Raw genomic sequence first — 25,695 nt, forward strand, 5'->3', positions numbered from 1 at the left:
AGTAGATACTTATTCAACCAACGATTTTCAGGGCCGCTAGACGCCTTCGCCATTTTGTGTCGGATATTCTTCGCTGTTTAAATAGCGAGTTATGTTTTCATTCCATGGTAATTTTATCAAATGCATTAAAATCCATCAAGAACTATTTATTCGCGTATCACACACAATTTGATATCTACTGAAAACACGAGCATGATATATTGAAAAAATTTCGTTGTCCTCACGGGCGTAGCATGGTCCCAGTTTCGGGGGGAGTTTCAGGGTTTCAGAACAATGGCGTAAACGCCGCTAGTACCGACGGTATCCCAGGGTAGGAGGTGCAAAGGTATACTCGGGGAGAGAGAGCGCGCAAGCGAGTTGAGAGGGCGGAATACCAAGGCTCGGCGTGCCCTCGGCACTATAGCTACGATACTGCAACATATGGGAAGTGGTGAATCGGACTCTGAATCTCTCTGCACAAGTTGTCGGTCGCTTGTGTCACCTCAGTGCTCCAACATGGTTGAAGATTTTTTTTTAGTTTGAATCTCTGATTTTTGTTAAGTATCAAATGAATATAAAGGATAATGAAAGCTAATCCAAATGGCTACTAAGTTTGCGAAAGCTCTAGTTAGCGTACAGAGGAATGGTAATTGTATTGTACTAAATTATAATAAATAATTAATTGGGGTCTTCGAGATTAGAAATAATGATTAAGAACTTTGATTCCTATTGTAATCATTATTATAAACTATAAGTGATTAGGAAGGTTCTTAGTGAAGGTGTAGGTACTGATTGAAACACAAAAATATAATAAGATTCAATTTTTAGTAGATATGTTTTAAAACCGCAATTTGAGAGTAAGTACAATCAGTAATGCTTAAATTATTTAGTATTGAGGTAGCCAACTAAAAGTAAGTACTTGATCATCACTTATTTTCTGTTTTAATTATGATAATTCAAACTTAACTAACAATATCTGCATTTTCAATTTGTATAAAAATTCAATAAAATTTATAAACTACAAAGCATCAAAAAAATACTATTATAGAATAGTTTATTTTGACGAATTTTTTTTCATTTGCAGAAATCTAAATGAAATATAACAATATGATTCGTAAAATACAAATATCGAAAGAAAAAGTTCCACTTTTCTTGGAATGTCAACAAAGGACGGAAATTTGTATGAAATTCTGGGCATTTCAGATAAGTAATAATATGTCCAGCAGTAAGAAACATCCAAAATTTGGAATACTTATATGATATATTCAAGTATTCTTTCGAAAATAAATTACATAAAAATATAACAATTTGGATTACAAACTTTTTATAATTTCAAATATTGAACTGAAAACCAATCGAAAATTATCTATAAGGGTGGTGGAACACCCTGTATCATATATCCATTCTTCAGTTCAGTTTCAAAATTAGTTATTTGAAAATGGATATTTATCTTCTGAAGCTACTGGTAATGCAACTTTCTGAGTTAAAATTGTTTTCTATACATTACTCAGCATACGAGTAATAATCTCGAATAGCAACAAGGAATATATTGTACATGTACATTGGAAAATATACGTTGAAAGAACTTTTGAAACCCACCTATAATTCAGAAAAACGCATATAATCTTTTGAAAATTTTAATATTGAGCATTCTTACTTTGGCTGAAGAATTGCAAGGAAACAGGGACAAATTCAGGATTGTGATCAAAAAGAGAATTGATAAATGGATATGCGTTTTACCTGATAACTGGTAAATGACAATTGAAAAAATAATAACGAAATTAATGTGATTATTTTTAAATCAAAATTGAATTAAAACTTCAATCATAAACTCTTCCACCATCTTTTCACATTACTTTCAGAAATTCTTAATCTTATATACAAAATTTAATACGGACACATCTCTAAGCGCCATACACCCTATAAGACGTCAACAATCAACAATAAAGTGTAAATATATCCCAACAGAAATTGTAATATATGAGTTAATAAGGGTATATCACAGATTTTGAAAATTATCTAAAACGAAATGTTCAATAATTCTACTGAAGATGCTCCAGATTTAGTTGTAGTGCTGTTAATAGAAGCAACACTAATCCAATAGAAAATTTAAGGTTGGTCCCATGTCCACAGAGCTTTATTTCACTTTCCTGAAACACATACATGTGAAAAAATAAATAATTAAATAAATAAATAATTAAATAGAAAAAAGAATAATCAAAACAATTAAATAAACATCCAATGAATGTTGAAATATACTCGTTTTTTTCAATATCAAAATCAAACCTCTTATTAGAAAACCATGTAGGTTAACCTTTGGTCATTGATTATCTCGAATTTATATTTAAAATTGACATATCAATTAGACTGAAGAAGAATTCTAAAAATCATCACGTCTTGCCATTTGGCAATTGATACTCACGTTGATATTCCTATTGATGCAGCTCATATAGTGACGCCTTGGAAGGTTGTTGTACAACACTTTGTAACAAGTTGCACTCATATTATAATTGTATTGAATGGGTTCAGGCCAAGGGATGGTTTCATCATGATTAGCTCTACACAGGTTATTGATTACCAGTAGGATCATGTTGCTGCCAGATACCCTTTGCACGATAAATGGTCTGAAATTTGAATATTTTTTTTATGTGCAATAAAAAAAGTAGATCCACCTATTTATTATTCTCAATAATTGTTTAACTGAATACAGACTATATTCTCAATGAGAATATAGGTACTCACCTAGAACAATCTGTCATTGTCTTGTTGTAACCACTGTTGGACATATTCCTTTCCGTGTAGTGTACTAGACTATATATCCACATTTCGTTGTCACAAGACTCTGGTTTAGTCTTCTGTATTCTATATCTAGCAATGAACTCTTTTTCGTTCAACTTGAAGTAAGGCTGATCATGGTTTTCTATATCTTCTTGAGGATCAGCATCAACAAAAAGTTGCTCTTGCTCTATTCGATCATCCAGTGGATCCGGAGTTTGATAGAACAAAGGATTAAACTCTTCCCCCACGGCTAGATTGATGAAAAAAGCTGCAGTCGTCAATAACCAGTGGAAGATTGTCGATAAATGTACAAAGGGCTAGAAAAACACATAAATATATAAACAGATATGATATGACTCAGATAACTAATTAAATGGTGATCTTCAGAAACCAATCATAAACCTGGAAATTCAGTATTCAGTAAGAGCATACTATCAAGGTCTACAGTCTACACAAAACACAATTAGTTCTCAAATCTAGAGCTTAAACTTAGTTTCAAAATGAAATCACAGAAGTTAACAAACCTAAGGAGATTAATCAAAATTAAAAATACCAAAGAATCTGATTATTATTATTATCATTATTATTTGAAATGGGGTCGTTTTGGTTCGGTAAGCCTTCCGGGAACTGCGACCATGCAGATCTTTTGTTCTCTACCTGACAACCTCCTTAGGGGCCTTGGCCGTTACCTCTCTGGTATCCAGGACCGGCTTACCCATGTGAATGGTTCTTAGGCCAGCCAGCTCCGGACACTTGCATAGCAAGTGTTCGGCTGTTTCTGCTTCCGATCCTCAGAGCCTGCAAATCTCGTCTGATGACTTTCCCATACGGTACAAATGATGTTTGTACCGATAGTGCCCCGTCAGCAGTCCCACAATCACTCGAAGCTCGGCTCGCGACAGCTTCAGGAGCTTTTTGGCGTAGGTAGGTGAAATCTTCACGAATTTCTTTGCCTGAACGAGTCTAGGAGTGTAAGTCCAGTGGATTGTCCTGCTGTTCAACTCCCATAGCTAGACCGCAGCTTTATATTGGTCTTTTCCTATCCCACAGAAAGGCTCAGGTCCAGCAGGTGTTAACCTTGATGCGCATTTTGCAAGTTCATCAGCTCTTTCATTTCCTTCAACTCCACAGTGCCCTGGTACCCATAGTAGAGTCTGGTTATTTAGAGTCGAATACTTTTTATCTTAAATGTTGCCTAATTCCACTATTCAAAAGAAATCTGTCCCTACGGATTATCCAACAGGCAATCATGCTAGAGTATGTTCAGAAAAAACAAAATTCTGACTCTGACTCTATATTTACTGAATGCTAATAGGAATAAAGGTTGACTTGCTCTGCATTTTTCAGGCAACTCGCCTTCAAGACTCGGTCAACGAAGTATTTCAATTCACTTCACACAGCCCACATCCCCAAGTCTGACCGAACTTCTCTAGCCATATACGCAGATGACACTGCTATCATGGCCGGATCAAAAGCCTGTTAAACCTTAACGGTTCGAAAACTTATCAACCAAATACCTTCAAGACGACGCCGACGTCTGAAAAATGGTCTTCTTCTTCTTCTTTCTCCTCATTTTAAGGCTAATGTATTGTCATTTCCCATTTATACAGCCTTTTGAGATGTAGATGTCCAACTCTCATACCATCTTTTTGATGGTAGAATTGAATTTGGTTTTTCGCTCTTTGTCCACATAGCCTATCGACCATCGTCCATCATATCCATATGATGCTGCCAGTGTCGGCGTCTTGATCGTACGATCTGAACGATGCCTTGAATCTTTAGCTCTTCCCGTATTACAGAACTCCTTATTTGGTCGCGTAGTGTTGTTCCCTTTTTCGCATGTAGAAATTTCATCTCTGTAATTCCAGACTCTTTGTTCTAGAGGTTTCAGCTCTGGCCTCCGATTCTTTTGCTTGAAATTACTATTCGGAATAATCCAGTTAGGGCTTTCTCTAATTCGATCTCACCAAACTCAAGCATTTTATTGCAGATGTTATCAGGTCCGGGGATTTCTCAATGGTTCGAAATCTTGTCAACCAAATACCTTCAAGACGACGGCGACGTAAGCAATTTGAAAAATGGTGCAGTAAATAATAATGAATAAATAATCAAAGTGGAACCAGAAATTTTTCTCATGTCACGGAGATAAGTCAAACTCTTAGGCCTTTCCCAATGGACGGAAGGAATATCCCCTGTGAATCCCAAGTAAATTACTTGAGAGTCATCCTGGATAAGAAACTTTCATTCAACCATCATCTGGACTAAGCCATCCGAAAGGGTAAAATAGTGCTTGCCAAATTGTCTCTGCTCCTCTGTCGTCACACATGTCCATCCTCGTGTTGATTTCGTTCAAAACTATCGTTCGTCCCCCTGTAACTTACGTTTCAACGTGTTTGGCCTTCACACCCTCTGCAACGGAATTCAAGGTCATTCATTTCAAAATTAACTCCTTGGGAGCTTTCAATGCGCCCTGGTTTGTTTGCAATGCCAAGCTCCTTTGTAAGATAACCTACCAACGTTGAAGAAATTCGTTGATGAAATCACTCTCAAAACTCAGAGGGAAGATGAAACACACCTCAGACAGAGAATCCCTCAACTATTATAACTAGATACAAGCGTCCAAAACTTGTACTCCAAAGTGCATTATACTATTCAATCTGACAGATAGACTCTGATAATATATGAAAATTCGTAATTTTACATTTCAAGTATCTAGCACATTCCATTCGATAGTTACCAGCAGACGGCCGTGTAGAATCAATTTTGACCTCGAATTCTTCATCGGTCACTAAACTTATTATCGTGTGCTCATTCGAAGCTATATTCTTTTTACTTACTGTAAGGAGTTTACTAGCAGGATTTCCCACTTCTTCGCCTTCTGGGCAAATACCCTGGTAGTCGAAGACCCTAGTAACTTTATAAATGTTCTCTTTCAACAACTCTTTCATTATGTCTGGCCTTATCTGACCAAAGAAGAACCCAGTGTCCTGAACGTTGTTACTCACTATCACGTATCCATTGTCATCTACCATCAAACAATGAAGCTCTTTGGAATCACAGGTTCTCGTGCATGACATATCCCCACACTGGAATTCAACATATATTTTGTTTTATCGGATGAAAAATACACTGACTATATCTTACAGTTGTGGTGATGTTCTTGAATAACGAATATAAGGAGGAGTGGTAGAACTGGTAACCAACTACTGCTGCTGGAGCCCTTTTGTTGCTATCATCACGAAAAATGGCATGACTGACCGTAACAAGAACATTACTTTCGTGGCCTAAAAAATTATTTTTATAGATTGTGAAACTCCATAAATTTTTTTTCAAATGTTGGTCTACCTATTTCAAAGGGTACAGAATATATAAAGCCTCTTGGATCGACGTAATGTCTTTCAACAGCTCTCCTGTACCATACCTCGTCTATAGCTTTATTGTGAACCAAATGGAAGTTTCTGAAGAAGAAGACATGTTAATTTTAAATACTGAAAGTTTTGGAAATTGCTTACGATGGTTCACTAGTATTCAGATCGATGTTTTGTGGAAAGTCTTGCCATCTAGTCAAACCACTATGAGTAGCTAAGAAAGCAACAGTGATACCAAATCGTTTTATAAACTCCGGTCTGCATGGAAAAAAAGAATATTCATCACAAAATTTATACAGACAAATTTATTTTAAAAATAAGAAAAATAATCGTTTTCAATTCAAAACAGAAATAGCTCATTGTTTGGGACTTTCTACTCGAATGAATTAATTATCTGAAAGAGAGTTATTTTCAAATTCCAAGCAGCTTGAAGAAGAATTATTCCAGTACTGAAGGGAAAAATAAGATTAATTCGATCCTGATTTCCTTGCAAGCTACTAATCCTTCTGAGAATCTTATGATGAATAATTTCAATATTAAATATAAACATAATTATATATGAAAAGTTTCAAGAATGGTAAACATTTTATTAACTCGGTATTTGCCTGATGGAAAGATACTAATTCAATTTGATATCAAAAATAATCTCCATTCAATTTCGAGAATGGTAGGTATGGTTTGCTGGTTTATGCTAATACAAAAGATCGATTGTAGCCAAGCAAACCTTACCATTCTTGATACTTATACAACTTTAAACGATCGATGTTTAATGTTAGGTATTTATAAATCCCAAAAAAAGATCAAAAGAAATATAAATGTTGAAAGAAGTCATTGAAAATCCAAATTTTTACTAACGTTAATAAATATTAAGAGGGAACACAGCCACATGACATTCTCGTGCTGTCGGAACCATCGAATTATCAGTAGCAGTTAGGAATATTACAAAAATACTTTATCCCTACTAAGCACTGCTACCATATCATCAATTATTTTGCAAAACTAGCCGAATTATTGGAATACATACTACATTGTGAATTATTGTTCAAAGGGATTCTGTGAAAACCTCATTAAAATCGGTAATTTTTAGGAAGAAATATCTCTAATTTCGTTTTGAACAGAGCAGTCACGTAGTGGTATTCTCTCTCAGCAAACTGTTAGTTCTTGAATTGTCTCGGTACAGGCAAGGAGAAAATAAGGAAAGAAAATTGCTCCCGAGTCTACCGAAGTTTGAGGAAGCATTGTGGTCACTTTTGGAATGACAAATTATATCCGATTTTGAAATATTCACTCACTTAAGGCATTTCAGACCATTCCGACTTCATACTACTTGTCTGATCTTTACGAAAATTGGTATTTGATGAAATTGTGTACTCGGGTTAGAAAAGTGAATATCCCATAGAAACTTTTCATTATAGAGGCGTTGTACATGAGTAAAGTTATTTTCGTGTTTAATGTTACATGATTGAAAATAACATACAGTGAAGGGCTGATTTTTTGAGAGTGAAGGACGAGAAAGTTAAGTGGCAGAGAATTTTTATTATGAATTGTTTAGAATAAAGACAAATGAAAAATATATTTTTTTATGTGCTGAGTCGAAATATTCAAATTTATTATTTGCATGTAATTAAAAATAAAGGAGTCGGCATTCAGTTAAGAAACTCTAACTATAGCTGAAACTAATCTCTCTCTGCATAATAGAAATAGATTAATAAAATTTTTTTTTTTTTATTTTATGTGAAAAACATTTCGATCCTCTTATCTCACGGAAAATGCTGGTCATTAATCGTTCAATTTAAAAAACCTTAAATTAATAATTTACTGACGGATGAACCTAACCATATTTCTAAATGATTGTACAAATACAATTAATTCAAGAATTCATACAAAGATTATTTGAAATACTCGATAATACCTGAAAAATTGTAAAGCTACCTTTATTACTATACCTTGATATCAGTGTCGTCAACAGTGCTATGGGTCTTTTGAAAAATGCAGATGTATTAAATTACTTATTTAAAGATATTTTTTGTTCTGATAAAAATTGCAGTCCTTTTTATAATATATCTATGGAATTTAAGGACTTCAAAGTTTTCAGAATTTTCTTTCCATACGAATTGAATTTTTAATATTAACTTACCCATTTTCCTCTTTACTTGTAGTCGTTATATTTTGACTAAACCACGCTGTTATTTTAGCATCTGCAACCACCTTGCATATTAATTTACGGTCGCCTGCAAAAAAAAAACATTTTTCAAATAGTTTTTATATCAAGACGTCTTTCGATAAGTACAAAGCCAATGGCAATTGAAATATTGTAGGCAAATTCAATCTCAAATGATGACGGTAGGTGTTAAAGACGAGTAAAACATATTATATATATATTCCAACTTGACAACACCGTGCAACCCCATATTGTACTACCTTTGGTGTGATTTATATGACTTACTGGATTGAGGAAAACCATTAGGTATTACTTTTTTCTTGTATTGGTAATTATTATTTAGCAGAGAAAAATATTTGAATGTTAAGTTGACAGCAATGAGGTGCAAAATATTGTAGTTTCTTCAGTGGTGGAATGTAAGATCTCCCCAGCTGTAACCAACTATAAAGTGCTAAAAAGAACTTATAGTCCTCTTAGTAACACATTGAGGTTGTTACTTTCTGCTTACGATTATTGATAATAATTGGATAAAAGAAACAATAATATTTCGATGCTAACTTGATAACGCTGGAGAGTCTCATTTTGTACTACTTTCTTCAGTGCTTGCAAATAAGATTATAAATCAGCCTGAAGAGGGCGACATATAACATCAAAACATCGGTTCAAAAGTGCAATTTTATTAGTTAGTTTCAAAACCCGGAATACTCTCAAAAATTTTTTGGGAACGATAACAGTCGACCATTTTCAAAATGAAGGTCAGTGTCAGCATACATACTATCACAGAATTGTGGTGGTTTTTTGCTTGAAAACTACCACTTTCAGACAATTGTCTTAAATCAGTTAAAACATTCTTACCGTTATTGATACTTAATTTCGATTGTTTATCAAAAAAATATGCTCACATTCTGATGTCCACTTCCATCCAGGACTCTCCATTTTCTCCAAAAAATGTAAGAACTCCTGCTCTGGAGTTTCAAAGTAATGATGGTCATCTAAATAACGGCAATAGTGCCTGAAAAAAGAAAAAATCAACAGGTAATCCTAGGATTTTACGTAGATCCTACCAATCAGGATGTATAGTCCAATTTCCTGTGAAAAACTGAGTGAACGGTCTCTTTATCTTATCATTCGACCTTATACGGTGAATGTCATTTTCTACAGGGTGTTGCACCCTGTTGAATCCATATTTACCAGGCAGTGCTATCACCAAACCGAAAGGGGTGTCATTAAGGCCCATGTAGAAATAGTGCCTTGTGTTGACGATAATTCTCCTCTGAAATTTGAGGTATTTCAGTTTGGTCAGATAAATCCGAAACTAAAATTTAGAATTTTTTTTTCACTTTCTTTTCAAATCGATATATGTAGGCTTGGTTAATCAATCGTCTAGAGGTATGATTCGATTACCTGGCCTTTCGTTTTTTTCTCCGTGACTTTGTTGGATTTGTAATAATTAAACTCTTTCGAATTATTCACATCTATTTACAAAGCCACAATTATACAGTACACACTCAGCATTGAGAAGATCCTAATAACGTCCTAATTACAAGTTTCTCACTACGGTACTGAATTTCGTCTTTAACTCTAGTTTTAATTACTCGAAACGTCTTCGATTATCACGTCTTTGTCGTACTTCAAGTTTCCGGTCGTCTCGTCTTTGATTTGTTCGCGACTCGTCTTAATCTAGTCCGCGAACCATCTTTTCGTCTTAAGTTGACCGACCGAACTTGACTCGTCTTCGACTTAAGTTAAACTCCCGTCTTCGGCTTAATTTTAACTGTACCCGTCTTCGGCTTAATTTGAACTGTGCTCTCTGACGATTGGAACTTACCCTGTCTTGAATATCGACCTCCCTTCTTTCGGCTTGACCACACCCTTAGGAAAAGTACCATCCCCTAGTCCAATGAGAATTTTGCCGTACCGCTAACAAAGATCTTCGCGGATTTCTGGAAATCGAATATTCTCGAAGGACTAGAACCTGATACACAGATGTGACACATCTGGTACGACCGTGTTGTCTTCGAACTTTCTCAACCCCCCAATACATCTCTTCAAGATTTACAACTCTTGACAAATCATCGACACCTCGAAGAATAACACATCTTTTTTACATTATATGTACAATAACAATTCGTTCCCTGTAAATTCATTGAAACTGTCATGCCCCCGACGCTAGAAAAAACTAATAGGTCTCCAATCATCCGGTTGACCATCCCAATTATTTACAAGGAGCAATAACTGGATCCTACATATATGGTATTCAAATGATTCCGGAAAAGACTGAAATTTTTTAATTTTCGAAGGAATTGGATCAATGAATATCAGTGAATCTCAACTTAAGGTAATCCAGGGTATAATACAACAAAAATATGAATGTGAATTTTGTCAACGATATGTTGTTCAAATTGACGAATTGGACTGAAATATGTTGTGTTGATGAAATACAAGGGCGGATTTACGGGGGGGTAATGGGGGTAATTACCCCCCCCCATGAATATCGAAACCCTGAAAAAAAGTTACCCAACGTGGTGCACATAAAATATTTCACGCAATAATTTCAAATTGGTATTTCCCAAATATTGCAAATTATTGGTTTTGAATTGTTACTGACACCCCTCCCCCCCCCATGAAAAATACCTATATCCGCCCTTGATGAAATATTTGTATTTGATTATTAGTGAGCCGTATAAAACACTTCGCTTACCATATCGTCTAGGTGCGTTTTAACATTGAAGGTTTTATTTCCCTTCCTTTGCATGACTACCCTTTTTCTGAATTCTTTCAATTCTTCAGACCATGTTCTAGGATCTGCATCACCGTCGTCTAGAAGCTCAACTTCTGTTAGATCGACTCTGTTGTAGGCCGGTTTAAGAATACCTTGATGCTGCAGAAAAAAAATGATTAATCATAACAAATGAAAATAGAACTGCAGAAGGTAAGGAAAAAATTACTTACCACCGGCCTCAGATCAGGATGAGTCAAAATGTAGCCATTATTTGTTACTATAAAAGCATAACCGTTCACTCCCAACTAAAAAATTTTGTAAATTGTTTCAATATTTTTCATGGTATCATCTGAAGGTCCTACTCACCCTATAAGGCAACATCAGCCTTTGAATATATTCTATCGGTACATCTGTACCAGCAACTCCCAAAAGGTTTGCTACTCTTTCCTGAAAATTAAAAATATTTTGATGGAAATCCTCTACTTAGGATCTGCTCATCTACTACTATAACTATTCGCCTCTACATTGGCATTTTAAGGAACTTATTGGTTCAATATTAATTTTCACAACAATCTATGTTATACATATTTGATATTCTATAATCTAAGTCTAGCTCTCTAAATATGTGCTATAAAAACTACTTTGGACACAACTAAAATTGGTTACAATTCTCTTGAATGTTTGAATTGAAATGGATGTTTTACTAAAGAATTTATTTTCAAAAATTATTAACTAAGTAATAATTATTCTCTTTATCATTGGTGGTATGATGTGTACATCAATAGTTCATTACAGATTCATGTTTAACTTTACCTCTCAGGTTTGAATCTCAAGAATATTACTCAAATTCTCTTTCTCTAGATAGATGTATGTATACACTGGATGATAAGATTCATATAAGAGCATTCCAAGCTCTTGAACGACATCAACAATTCAGTTATATTGGCAAACAATATTTCAATTACTGTCATCCTAAAGCTCGTTTTAAAATTGTTCAAAATGATCAGTGTTCTTATTTCTTTTGAATTACAGCATTCTAATTCATTTACTGTGTGGTGATTCTACGCAAGACCGTAAGATGGCACAACATGCTACATAGTACTTGGAAGAAGAGCACCGCAACGGATATAGACCCGACCGTCTCAAACAAAAATTTCCAAAAATTTCAATATACTGTGGAATCTCATCATCAAAACGCGATGATATATCATGTGATGTGAGTATCATTTGTTGGGGAACTGCAAGCAATTATGTAGTGACTTTTTGGTTGCCCGAGAGATGGCATCGTTGGATGCGCATCTATCGGAAGATCGGAACCATTTGAGATATAAATCTCTTCTATGGCAGAGTCACCATGCTCCGCTATGAAGATGGAAGTTGTATTTTGCAGAGATTATTGACGATTTCATCTTTGATTTCGGGATAAAAACCACAATCCTCCTCAGAGAAGGCGCACCTTCAAAATTGGCTTGAGAACACCTCGCCAAAAAGTCTACACTACAGAGTGGTTAATTTGTATAAAAAAGGAGAATAAACCTTTTATAACTCAATCTTAAAATTAATAACATCACAAGTATCGGATATAATTTTCCTGTTGTATGATTCAAGAAAGAATTGTAGTCAAGTCACAAGTCGACTTATTTCGTAGAAGAAATAGTTATTTTACTGAGAGCTTAATGAGCTCACCAGTGTTTTGTAAATCGTACAAGTAAATATGTCAAATTTTGCTGAAATGCATAATAATTCTAGATGCAAATTGAAATACTGTTGATATTATTTGCATAATGACCATTCATGACGCTTAAAGAAGTCCAAAGAATAGCAAGTGCTCATGTCGTTTGAAATTTCGATAAGAAGAATGTATATACATTCTAATGGTATATATGTACTAAAAAAATCATCTCATGACAAAATAAACAGATTGAAAAAATTTAGAATTATGTAGTTTACGTTTTATTGAAAAAAAAACACTGATGTCTATTGGATAAACCAAAAAACAACTCTAGAGAAGATTCATGACTTATAAAAAACTAGCCCATCTTCGTCGGCTTTAGGAACTACTTGACATAAAATGGGAGACTCGATACCGAGCAGGTACTTCCCAAAGTTTATTTCGTGCAAGTACATCACCAGGGCATCCTTATGGGTAGTGTTCTCTATACACTTTAGCTTTACTTCGGTTTGTCTAGGTCTTCCGGTGATGTTACTTACAGAACCGTCTGTATAAAATTGGGTTATATACGTTCTATAGCCTAAAGGTTTTGGCCGTTTGTATGGACGACTCCTTATCCATTCCAGATGTTTGTTCAGGTTGAATTTGCCTAGACATATGGTGGTTCTTATTCCTAAGATGCCGTACGTGTATTGGTTTATGTACCTTCCGTAGCAAAATTCGAATCTCCAGTTTCCTGTTCCACCACTGATACAATTTTTACCCGACAAGAAATCACCAACTTCTAAATTATCGACGTTCGAATTTTTGTCATAAGTTATAAATTCCATTCTCCCTTCCCCTCTGGCTGCATTTTCAATGATCCTTTTTCTTTCCCAGTAAATCTTTGCGAGATTGTACGGTACTTTTGGCGATTTTTCTTTCGCATAACAAGTTATAGTGGTTCCTGCGATTCTTTTCGGTCTGTATTTGGGATGAGCGCATAAGAGCGGGGTTGATATTATTATTTCGTAAACGCAAGATGTGACTTCTTTCACTGTGTGGATGTCATGGTTTCCTTTCATATCGCAAATGTAATAAACGTTTGACCTTCTCAATTTTCTTTTGTTGTGTTCGCAAACAGACCCTTCAGTCATTGCAATTTCAACGAAAGGTAGATCGCGGTTGTCCACTCTCTTTGTTTTAATTGTATGAGTTGAATTTTGCATTTTTCTCCTTTCCTCTTCTTTCTTTCTTCTGATCACCATCTCTCGTTCTTTTGTACCCATCCTGCCTAACGTATACTGTTGTAGCATCAACATAGAGTCATCTAATATTTCATGATATTGTCGAATGTGTTTTCCATGGCAGAGTTCATAAGTCCAATAAGGGTCTAATCTATAGGAGCAGATTCCCTTGTTGAAAAGGTGCTCAATAAATTCTACAGCAAGAGGACCTTTGTAAGGAGCTTCTTTCTGGGTGATTTCATCATTCTTCGCTATGGCGCACGTGTATTTCTCTCCCATAGAGGATGTTATGTTGAATTTTTCAAGTTCATCTTTAATTGGATGCCTTAAATTTTCGGACCATTTTATATCGTACACATTAGACTCTCCGATAAATATTGCATTGGTGATTTCAATGACGAGCACGAGTAACCAGAATTTAAACATAAGAATGATTTAATGGATTTACATTCCAAAATAACTTATTCGACTACGAAAACATAGCTCACATAATTTGACACTTATACATGAATGGGTTAAATCCATAGAGTAATAAATATAGTTATTATGTTTATTACTCTGAGGTAAGGTCATAGAATTCCAATATTTTGATGTCCCTAATAATATCTATTCACAGTGAACACATCTATTTTATCTAAATCTTCTACTTTATGACAAAAATAATTGTCAATTTTGTATTTTCTTTAGGTATACTTTTTGAGCTAAACATCTAGCATCCTATGATGGAATTCGAAATTGTGGCAGTGACTATAAAATATTGTGGAAGAATGTCAAAAAATAGATTTCGTATTCTCCAGAAAAATTTGAAAGATATCTCATCTGTCAGCGTTTGATTAGTTACCATATTATAAAATATTGAATAGCTTTTTCAAAATATAGTTATACAGGATGTCGATTATTATAAACAAAACTATCAATTTCATTTTTTATTGATTTTTCATATGCTTTACTTTTTTCCATGGAAAATCAATTATTATTATGAGATGTTATAATTTTTCCTTTTTTTGGCTAGGATTTTTAAAAGAACATTCGTCTTTATAATCAGAATGTTATTTACTTATTATAATAGGCGACAGATAATTTCAATACGAAAAGTTGTCCATATTCGTAATAATAGAATATGACAAATGATTTTTGAATTATACTTGTGTAAAAAAGTTTTCTTTTTATAATTTCACATTTTTGCTCATTGATCCGAGTTATCAACGTGTTTTCATCAGTTATTCCCTACCACTATTTTCATTTTCAAACCTACGCTCGAATTAGACCCTGCTTTTGCTTGTGATTTTGTAGTAAATCGGAAATTCGGAAATAATTGAAACTATTGAAATTATTGGGATTATTATTCAGAAAGAATATACGTTAAATTCAAAAGAGCGATCGCGACTTGTGTAAACTGATCTTATCTTAGAAGCAGGATGTTTTATTTTTCAATTATTGCTTTTCTTAGTTATCGTCTCACTGCGTTGGTGAAATCGATATATTTTTCACGGATAAGAAAAATAATTTAGATACGGGGAAATCTTGATTTATCTGAATTTGATACATGCGAAAAACCGTCATGCTCGTTCTCAGATGACACAGCAAAAAGTTCGTTAGGCAAAGTCGAAGTATGGTTTTTGCTGAGACTACAGAAAATCTCATTTGATCTGAATTGAACCTGAGGTGGGGTCTGTTGACGAAAAATTGAAGAAGGATACAAAAATTTTCCAACCAATGATCTAATTGGCATGGTATCTTGGGCAATTGTTGGGGCGGTCTTGGATGAGTACGAGGTTACGATTTTGTTGAAGTTTAAGAAGGAAGTCAGTTTTATTATGAGTATTGCTTAGGGTCTCTTATTGAGAAGGGTTGAGAATTCGAACGTCGCTCGAGAAACCGAACTTAGAGCAAAACAATTTCTTTTCAAGATCAGAGTAATATTTGATGAGGATAAGTTAAATAGAACGATAAATTGGTATATGAGAAAAGGAATTGTTTTGACTCTGAGGAAGGAAGAGTTAGGTCAGAAATAGAAAAACAGGGATTTTTTTTTTGATAAAGTTGTGTAATTTGTTTTGGTATAAATTAGATTAGCTCGGAGTGCGCGAATCAGGAGTGGAGTTATAAAAAAGGAATTACATGTTTCGAGTGAAAAGTTAGAAGAAATTACACCTAGGTTTAGGCAGGGCCTAATTACTCACCTAGCACCGCGGGATAAGGGCAAGTTAACAATATTTTGGCTATTTGATTTTTATTTTGTTTTGAGGATTTTTGAAAACTTTTCGATGAAGAGAAGTTTATTTGAGTAGTCCCGATTCTCCCAAGTTCAAAGTTGGTTATTTTGTTTCTTTTGTTTGAATAATAGATTATTTGAGACATTTTTATCTTAATCATAAAGTTTTGGCGGTTGAGTCAAATATATATCATTTTCGTGGATATTGTAAGTTTGGATATTTTTCTTTTCTCTTTATTATATTCAATTTTAAAATTTTAATCGACTTTTATTAATCCAGAAAACTAATCCTGTCCCTAGAGAAAGAAAGTCAACTAAAAAGACCTGTCAATTGAAACGACGGACCGGACTCACACATAACATCTTTGTGGAATTTACATAATTATTCATTCTCCAAGACCTCTGGAAAGCCGCTTTTCAAGGGGTTGAAAGAACATCTCAACCGGAGATAAGTGAACGTTGGTCAACATTCTCTGACCAACCCGTTCATGACAATTCGAACATTTTTCAATCAATTCCATCGCAATGGGGAGTTGAACCCTCAAACCAACTCCCCCTACCCTATTTCAAGACACCCTGTATAAGAAGTATTCAAGAATCGAGACCAGAAACCTATTCAATATAACTTTCTCATATCTTCTTGACACTATTGATTCTTTACTCGAAATTCATAATTTTCATTTAATAATTTCGAATTCCATCTGCTAAATCTGCTTCTAGAAGACGCAAAAAATTGAATATCACTCTCATCGTTGTTACCTCTCTTACAACATCGATCCAAACGGCTTCGTTTATACGCACTTTTTCTGTAAAATTCTGTGGAAATGGCACTATGTACATGTTTGAAGAAATTGAATATCAGACAGAGAAGAAGGTGATTGGTGTCGGAGTAACTCAAGACTTACCTTACGCTGCTTCTTATCGTACACAGGCAAAGAAACAGAAGTCATCATGTGGTAGACCTGTAGATCACCATAATTATCTTGTTTCTGAAAAATTACATTAGCAGATAGGTATGGAAGATTCCTCAGATAATATTCGACTTACATTTTTCTGTTGATGAACAAACTTCTTGTCCAGAACATCAGGAGATATTTGTGTTTTATTGGGACGGTATCCTAAGAACCTCTCCCTCTGTCTATTTCTCTCTCTATTAATCCAAAGCCAATTTGTTAGTTTTGGATCTGTCACATCGGCATAGATCGGTGTCCAAGTAGGGTTCGGTTTGTGGTTTGGATTCAGAACCATTGGCCGAGCCATCACAGGTATGTACTGTAGAACTTCTTCTCTCACTTCTGCATAAGTGCTGAGATGTGTAAAGTAACCTGAAATAAAGGACATATAGAAAAGTATCGGTATACAGGGTGTTAGTAAATAAGTGCGATAAACTTCAGGAGATTCTGCATGGAAAAATAATGACATTATGTTATATAGCATAACTATATCCTAGTCAGATATTCATTAGACGTGGAATGGACTTACTTGTTTCAAAATTTTTTGGTTATTTGCAGAAAAAGTCAAAAAAAGCCAAGATGCAAGAAGATACAGCAAAGACGCAATTTTCGTCGAGCTTTGAGTACATAGCAAAAACACGTAAATTGATACTGAAAAGTCCCCAAATTTCAATGAAGTAGTTATTTCAACATTACCTTGATTAGCACAAGCCATCCATTTAACTTCCTTCACGTTCGAAACTTCTCTGCCAATCAAATAGGTGAAAATTCTAACATTGACGAAAGGTTTGATCCAGTTATATTGCTCGAATATATCAGTATAGTTATTTTGGACACCGTCTGTTACTAACATTATAGCTTGATTACATCCAGCACCTACAAAAACTAACTTGAAGAAACTATGATTTCAGTTACTTAATTTACCTTGTTTACTCTCTCTATAGTCTTTCAAAATCTCGAAAGCTGTAATCAAGGCCAATGAAAAATTGGCAATCTGTTCGGTTTTGAAGTTGGTCATACTTTCTGCCAGCAGACGTACATTTGCCATATTTGCCTGCAACAAATTTATTCTCATTCGATTATGGAAATGAAAGTTAATGTTGGATAGTTATTATAGTAAATAAATAATGGAAGTTCATCCTATGTAAGTCTAACTAGCCCAAAAGAACGTTAAAACTATCAACCGCAATTACAGATGATGATTATGAATGAATGTTCTTCTGCTCGGTATCTTATAAGAGTCCCGGGTTTGAATCCACCAAATAAGGACCAGGGGCTTCTAGAAATCTATAATATCAGAAACAGAAAAAACGGGATTTTTTTTTTTTTTTTGATAAAGTTATAGAATTTTTTTGGTATAAATTAGATTAGCTCGGAGTGCGCGAATCGAGAGTGGAGTTATTAAAGAGGAATTACACGTTTCGAGTGAAAAGTTTGAAGAAATTAAAACTAGGTTTAGGCAGGGCCTAATTACTCACCTAGCACCACGGGATAAGGGCAAGTTAACAATCTTTTGGCTATTTGATTTTATTTTGTTTTGATGATTTTGAATACTTTTTCGATGAAGATAAGTTTATTTGAATAGTCCTAATTCTCCCAAGTTCAAAGTTGGTTATTTTGTTTCTTTTGTTTGAATAATAGATTATTCAAGACATTTTTTTCAATCATAAAGTTTTGGCCGTTGAGTCAAATATATATCAATTTCGTAGATATTGTTATTTCAGATATTTTTCTTTTCTCTTTATAATATTCAATTTTAAAATTTTAAACGACTTTTATCGACCCAGTAAACCAATCCTGTCCCTAGAGAAAGAAAGTCAACTAAAAAGACCTGTCCATTGAAGCGACGGGCCGGACTCACACATTACATCTCTGAAAAGATACATAATTATTCATTCTCCGAGACCTCTGGAAAGCCGCTCTTCCAGGGGTTGAAAGAACATCTCAACCGGAGATAAGTGAACGTTGGTCAACATTCTCTGACCAACCCGTTCATGACACGAGCATGATTCCAACGTTGTGTTAGAACAAACATTTGAAATACATTTCAGGATATTGAGTTGTACATTCGCTTTTGATGAATTCATACTCGACGTTAATCCAATTAGTCCAATTATTTCAAGCTCACCTGAACTAATATGTTATCGAAACAATCGATCAGAGGATCTGTCGTATTGCTGAAGGTGAATATGTTTACGTAGTCGTTATTGCCAAGGGTGTCCAAAATGTTGTGAACCACATGTTTGGCTATTTCCCTCCGTACTCCTGTCATAGATCCCGATCTGTCAACCAGGATTATCACGTCTTTTGGCGAAGAAGCCCCTTCGATAAACCAAGAACGTGTGCGGCAATCGTAAAGATCTAGAGGTTCCTCGTGCCATTGCATGGCTGAAAAAACAAACACAAATGCAACTTCAACTTAATTCCGAAAATGCAGATGAGATGGTACTAGTATTATATGTAGGAAAATTATGTGCATAATATGTCGTCATTTTGAAATTTCTCCTCCTTAAGAGTCGAAGGTGTCATTAGTGCTAATTGATTTACAAACGAATCAATTTCCGGTACTCCAGACAATTTAGTCACATGTTTTAATGGCAGATCGTAGAAAAGTTTCGGCAAAGAATTATGGTCCTTTTAAATAAAAAGCATATCTGAGAAATATAAAATCGCTCAGTTCCTATTCGAACTGAGCCATTTTTGTTGGTACTATTCCTGGTATCGTAAAGATAACAGAAAAAATCAAGTTAAAAAAGATCCTTTCTGAAAGGACAATAAAATCGTTGGAAGTCGAGGATACAGTTAAGGTGCGGTTTCCTCGGACAGTCTATGTCTACCGCCGTGTTTGGACGGCTGCATCTAACCAATCGAAATTCTAGCAATCGCATAGCTCCGCCCTGCTACACGTTTCCTAGAATTGCGATTGGTTAGATAAAGTCCTTGAAACGCGGCGGTCGACGGAGACTGTCCGAGGAAACCGTACCTTAAGACGGTAAGACGCTATTCAACAATGATAGAAGATGTGAAATTCGACTAGGTTTTATAAAATAATTTAAAGACAAAATAAAGAACCGCAATAAGATGTGAATACTGCGTAGTATCAATTGTTTTGTAAATATATTAATACAAACTCTAAATGTGTTTAACTTGTCGAATTTCACAAAAAGTCAACCAGAGAAAGCCTTTATTTTACATACCTGGAAACTGCCTCATGAATCCGGATGAACTACCAAAATACTGCCAGGAGAGGGTTGGATCCAATTTATAATTATTCCTGAATGTTTTGTCTAACTCCTCAGACCAAATAATGCCGGTGAGCACATCTTTCGCTAAAAATAATGAGGTGAAAATTAGGGCACATAATTTCATCCATTTCTGTTCGAAAGTTTATGGGTTGTTAGTTGAGTTAGACACGAATATTAATTTTTGCGCAATTGTTGTTTGGACAAAATGTCTGTATTTTTTTTATTTCGGATTGGGTTAGGTTTGATTGTGTTTGGCTAACCTGGCGCAACATGACTTGGATCTATTCTCTCTTGTTAATTTTATGGAAATGCTTAAGAGGGATTACCACCACGTGATTTTTCACGTATCAGTCAAAGTTTGGTACTCATTCATTTCCCCTCTGGAGCTTCTGCGATGACCAAACTTTGTACGGTGTACGAAGTTGTACATTCACTTCATCTCCTTTCTTCTATAGAAGCAAATAAGTAGAGGGCAGCACTGTACGACGATTTTCACGAAATTATAGTTTTACCTCTTTTGTAATGATATTTGGTAGGTTTTTTCAAGAATATTTTAAAAATATATCATTGTTTTGAACAAAGTACATAACAAAATTTTTTTAGCGAAAAACCAAAAGTTACTCAAATGGTTTTAATCATTCACAAATTAAAAATATTCACTTTCTTCCATGTAGATTATTGTACAAGGAAATTATGTGAAAATCACATACAAATTGGTAATTTTCAAGAAGAAATTTCTCAAATCAGCCAAGTGGTTGTGTTCCCTCTCAAGCCAATACAAAATAACGCTTAAAGACCACTAAGCATTAAGTTAAGCAGTCTTAATGATTACAAATCGATCATAATTCTCCGATTGCATGAAGGCAATACAACATTAATAATGGTCTCAGCGAAATACGATTTAAAATCAAGATATTCCTGGAGCTATCCAACAATTATCCAAAGTTCCACAAATCCTGCTCCATGACCGTCTGAAAAAATCTTTGTGTAGTAGTGAAACTAGAGAGATAATAAGAATTTGTATGACTGATACGTGGAATTGAGGAATAGAACAATATAAATCTATAATCAATAAAATCGATGAGACAGAGACATATCTTTCAGTGTTAGTATATTTGCGATAATAATCCAAGCGCGTAGAAATGGGGGGTACTGGGGGTAAATACCCCCAAAGATATTCGAAATACAAAATTTAAGAAACCTCGCAAAGAAAAGAAGAAAATTATAAAGATCCAGTTGAGTAGCTTCGATAAATAAATTAATTATAAGTTTTAGTACTTATTTACCAACTGTGTAGCGAATATTACTAAAGATTCGATAAACTGATTAAGCATCACAAAAAAGTAGGACTACCAGAAACACCCTGTACCTCGAAAACAAAGCATTTCCGGGCTCCTGTTTATGGGACATTTTATTTTTAAAATTATCCGAGGAATCTCTCATTTTTCTTCGTAACTCCAATTTAGGAACATCCAGTATAAGGTGAGAACAATCGAATTTGTAATAAAAAAATTTATTTCGAGTAATTTAGTTCCAACTTCGTTATCAAACCTCTTTTTCTCACATTATGGATATGAGTAAACAATGTCGTCAAAATTTTTTTTTTCGATATATACCCCCCCAAGAAAAAAAGGTCTACGACCTTGTAATAATCAGAACTAATTTAGTTATATCAGATGAAATTTCACAACAAAATTTAAAGTATGTTTATACTCACATCTTTCATAAACATTACTTGGCACATGAACTGCACTGAAGTTAGTATTGACAGGTATGTTGTAAAATCTCCTGTTTGGATAAAATGGCAAACGTGTTTTATCTTTTATAGGAGTTTGACTTGCTTGTGGGTCTTTTTCTGAACCATCAGTTATCTGAAAGGAAATATTTCATTAAGCCATATCTATCATTGCAAATGTCGAACATGAAAAGTTTTAGTTTTTTTAATGACTGTATATGAAATAATGTATAACTGAATCGATATTTGAAGCATTAAAAAAACAAAACCTCCATTACAGAGAAGAAAATTTTTTCAACTAAAAGATATTTCATTTTCACTCCAAAGCTCATATCCATATATTTTATACCTCTATCTCTTCAGTGCCTTCAAGATCCTCTTTAAAACTGTCTCCTTCTTCACTGGGTTCATCATCTTGTTGGAAATCTGTCTCTCCTTGTTGAACCATCGATCTATATCTTTCATCGAAATTATATGAAGATATTAAGGGATCATTATATTTCAATTCTTGGAGTTTAGGGGTATCCCTTTCCTGAAAAAAACAGATAACATGTAGGAAATCATTTGAAATAATACAAATGGTTGACGGTTATTTTCTAAATCTAAATTTTTATTTTTTAGCATGGAGAATGGATAGTTTTTTTTTCCAATAATTTATCAGATCTAAAGATTCCATATATTTATTATAAGGAAATTTCACACTTTTGTTAATTATCTTTCAACCAACAACTTTTGAAGAAAAAAAAATTAAAATATTTAAATTATCCAGAGATGGGCTTCCTACCCGGGATCTGCCCTAACGAAATGAAAACTAGAATTGAAAAAATTCATATCTTCATAATACACTTATAACATAATTTTTTTTTTGAGCTAGTAAAATCAGTGCGTTATGGAATCCCAATTTTATACCAAATATCATGAGAAGAGCTCTCAAAATTTAAGAGAAAACGAATTATTGGAGTGAAATTGAGTTGCATAAAATATTTATTCTTATTCAACTAAAGCCAGGGAACTTAAAAGCTCTTCTGTATAATTTCTAATTGCGTTTTTTAGATTTACATCACTCACCTGTAGATCTTCCTCATCATTCACAGTATAATTTGGCGCAGAGTTGGTCAAATTTTTGGTATTGTAGAACTGAAAATCTTCATCTATATCGTCTTCTTTTTGAGCTTTCGCAGCTTGCTCAGCTATATCCATTATTCTCTATAAAAACGGAAAATCACAAAAACGTTATTTTAAGTTAACTCTTTATACAAATGAATTAATTACCAAATGTTGGAAATTCCTTACCTTCACAGCTTCCACTTTTAGCTTCATCATGTGACTTATTCTTTCATGAATATCTTTGAGTAAGGCCTCGCCATCCTCTCTTACTATTGTTGTATCTTTGAAACTCTGAAATTTTGTTTTCATTAATGTTTTATCAACATGAAATATTTTGCTTACATCTATCACCATGGTTCTTCTCGTTACCAATTCCCCAAAATGCCATAGCTCACCGCCTAGTTTCTGAGCCCAATTCCTCACTCTGAAAAATTCAGAGAATTATTTTCAGCCCTAAATATTCATCAAGTTCCAAAAGTCAGGTAACAAACCATGTTGTTTATCTTAAAGGTTTCAACTATATTTAGTATCTATAATTCGATTCAAGTCAAGATTTGAAATAATTCATCAAATATTACAGTTTATTTAACAACATATCATCAATAAATCCAGTTCTTTTGCAGCAAACAAAATAAAAAAAAATATTATTTTGATTGTATTTCCTTACAATTTTGTTAGTTCGGGATGTTGCTTTCTCTCCCTGTTTTCCTCCTGGGCAAACACAATAGTAGGAATCAACAACCACAAAAAAACAACTTCTGCTTTCTCGCATAATAACATTATTTTCGAGAATACATGAATGGTCCAGATAGTTCTGTAGTAACGAAGAATATACCGCATTAATGGGTCAAATCGATATAGAAGATTTCAACGGCGCATGTCGCTTTTCCATCATTTTCGTTCTGTGGCGTCTTGCTCCGACAATAATTCAAACTTGCGTGGAAATTTCTTCTTCAAATATGATTGAAAAACGCTATAATTGCGGAATACACTTCTTAGAAAAATAATACGATTGGAATTTGTTATTATGTTTTGAAAAAAATGGTTGAAGTTTTTGTTTTAGTACTTTCTTATTTCCCATTTGAAACTAACTATTCATAGAGAACACGGAAAAAATCTATTCACAAATCAAGAAACGTGATATTCTTGAAGCATTAAAGTTGATTCAAGTATGTATTAGATCCAAACAAGTAAAATAAGAAATTTGGTGTATTTGGAATGACTAAATAAAATACATATCGAATTTACACTGCGCAAAAAAATTAACGCACATTCTGAAAATCTCAATTTTAATGAAAGTTAACTCTACATTGACTTTATAACTTATTTTTTATGTTCTTTCGGGAAGGTTTTGAACGAAACAAGACACATTGAATGGAAGAAAAATTCAGGATTTCACCGAATCTTATGTGAAAGGAGAAAAATAAACAATTTTCAAAATACTGGAATGCTGATAAGTGATTTAATACTTGGTATTACCACCCCTTGCGTTAATTACAGCTCGGCAACGTCGGTTCATACTCAAAATGAGTGATCTTAAAATGTTCTGATCTAATCCTTCCCAGATTTCTCTGAGTTGGATTCCTAAGTCATCAAGAGTAGCTGGATGATTTTCTGAACTTCTCAGCCTTCTATTGAGGTTGTCCTAAACCTGCTAAATCGGATTGAGATCTGGACTTCTTGCTGGCCATTCCAGAGACTTCAAACTCTTTAAGGTATTCCTGAACGATGCGCGTACGATGGAGTCTGGCATTATAGTCCATAAGAATGAAATTTTCACCAATGTGTGGGGCAAATGGCACTACATGCTCTTCAAGAATGTTCCTTATATACCTATCAGCATTCATAGCTCCATTATCAACAACCACTAGGTCTGTGCGAGCAGTCAAAAATATTCCACCCTATACCATAATCGATCCTCCCCCGAAACCAGTAGTATTCAGGAAATTGCACTGAGCATATCTTTCATGTGGATGTCTGTATACAAGGGAACGTCGATCAAAATGGTAGAGGCAGAATCTAGACTCATCTGTGAAGAGACCTCTTTCCCAATGGATATGCTCTCTCGCAAAATCCAAACGCGCCCTTCGATGGGCTGGGGTAAGAGCTGGGCCTCTTGCCGCGACACGAGGCCTTAAATCATTTTCTCTGAGGCGATTTCTTATTAACTGAGTGCTAATTTGCACCCCATGAGTTTGCTCAAGCTAATTTTGAAGTAGGCGAGCGGTTGCAAACCGTTGTCTCAACGAAGAAACTCTCAAGTAACGTTCTTGAATGGCAGTTGTTACCCATGATCTACCCTGCCCTGGTCTTCGGATCGACATTCATACCTGTCAACCTGTCTCCCTGAATCGCTGCAACATTCTGGACACACTTGTTTTCGATGTCAGAGATGTAAAACCCACTGGAAGGCCAATTGTCGAAAATGTCGATAAAATCATGGAGATTGTCCAGTCCGACCGTTAAGTAAGCACTGTTTTGATTTCCCAAGAGCTAAAGATTGCACAAAAACCGTTTGGGACCATTTGAATGAA

At 34.5% G+C, this 25,695-nt stretch overlaps 2 protein-coding genes across 3 annotated transcripts; both read right to left on the reverse strand.

Moving 5' to 3' along the window:
• Positions 1-815: 815 nt before the first annotated feature.
• LOC123675673 (voltage-dependent calcium channel subunit alpha-2/delta-3-like) lies at positions 816-24,008 on the reverse strand. Of its 2 annotated transcripts, XM_045611123.1 has the most exons (26): positions 23,829-24,008; positions 23,504-23,585; positions 23,348-23,452; positions 23,123-23,260; positions 22,404-22,586; positions 22,037-22,190; positions 20,272-20,403; positions 19,203-19,462; positions 17,999-18,128; positions 17,771-17,950; positions 17,169-17,446; positions 17,027-17,110; positions 16,881-16,937; positions 11,375-11,455; positions 11,239-11,313; positions 10,988-11,167; positions 9,351-9,559; positions 9,189-9,298; positions 8,263-8,356; positions 6,270-6,383; positions 6,103-6,215; positions 5,902-6,041; positions 5,595-5,843; positions 2,722-3,074; positions 2,402-2,603; positions 816-2,129 (listed from the first exon to the last, which is right to left on the reverse strand). In XM_045611123.1, exons 1-26 carry the CDS (start codon positions 23,999-24,001, stop codon positions 2,022-2,024), a joined length of 3,984 nt encoding a protein of 1,327 aa, XP_045467079.1. In that variant the 5' UTR covers positions 24,002-24,008; the 3' UTR covers positions 816-2,021. The 2 variants fall into 2 exon arrangements, with proteins under 2 accessions (XP_045467079.1, XP_045467080.1); XM_045611124.1 differs by lacking the exon at positions 16,881-16,937.
• Positions 12,946-14,431, reverse strand: LOC123675671 (endoplasmic reticulum lectin 1-like). Its single transcript, XM_045611121.1, has one exon. The coding sequence runs from the start codon at positions 14,330-14,332 to the stop codon at positions 13,022-13,024; it is 1,311 nt and encodes a 436-aa protein (XP_045467077.1). The 5' UTR covers positions 14,333-14,431; the 3' UTR covers positions 12,946-13,021.
• Positions 24,009-25,695: the final 1,687 nt, after the last annotated feature.

The sequence above is a fragment of the Harmonia axyridis genome, chromosome 3 (genome assembly GCF_914767665.1).
Source record: "Harmonia axyridis chromosome 3, icHarAxyr1.1, whole genome shotgun sequence".
Classification (NCBI taxonomy): Eukaryota; Metazoa; Arthropoda; class Insecta; order Coleoptera; family Coccinellidae; genus Harmonia; species Harmonia axyridis.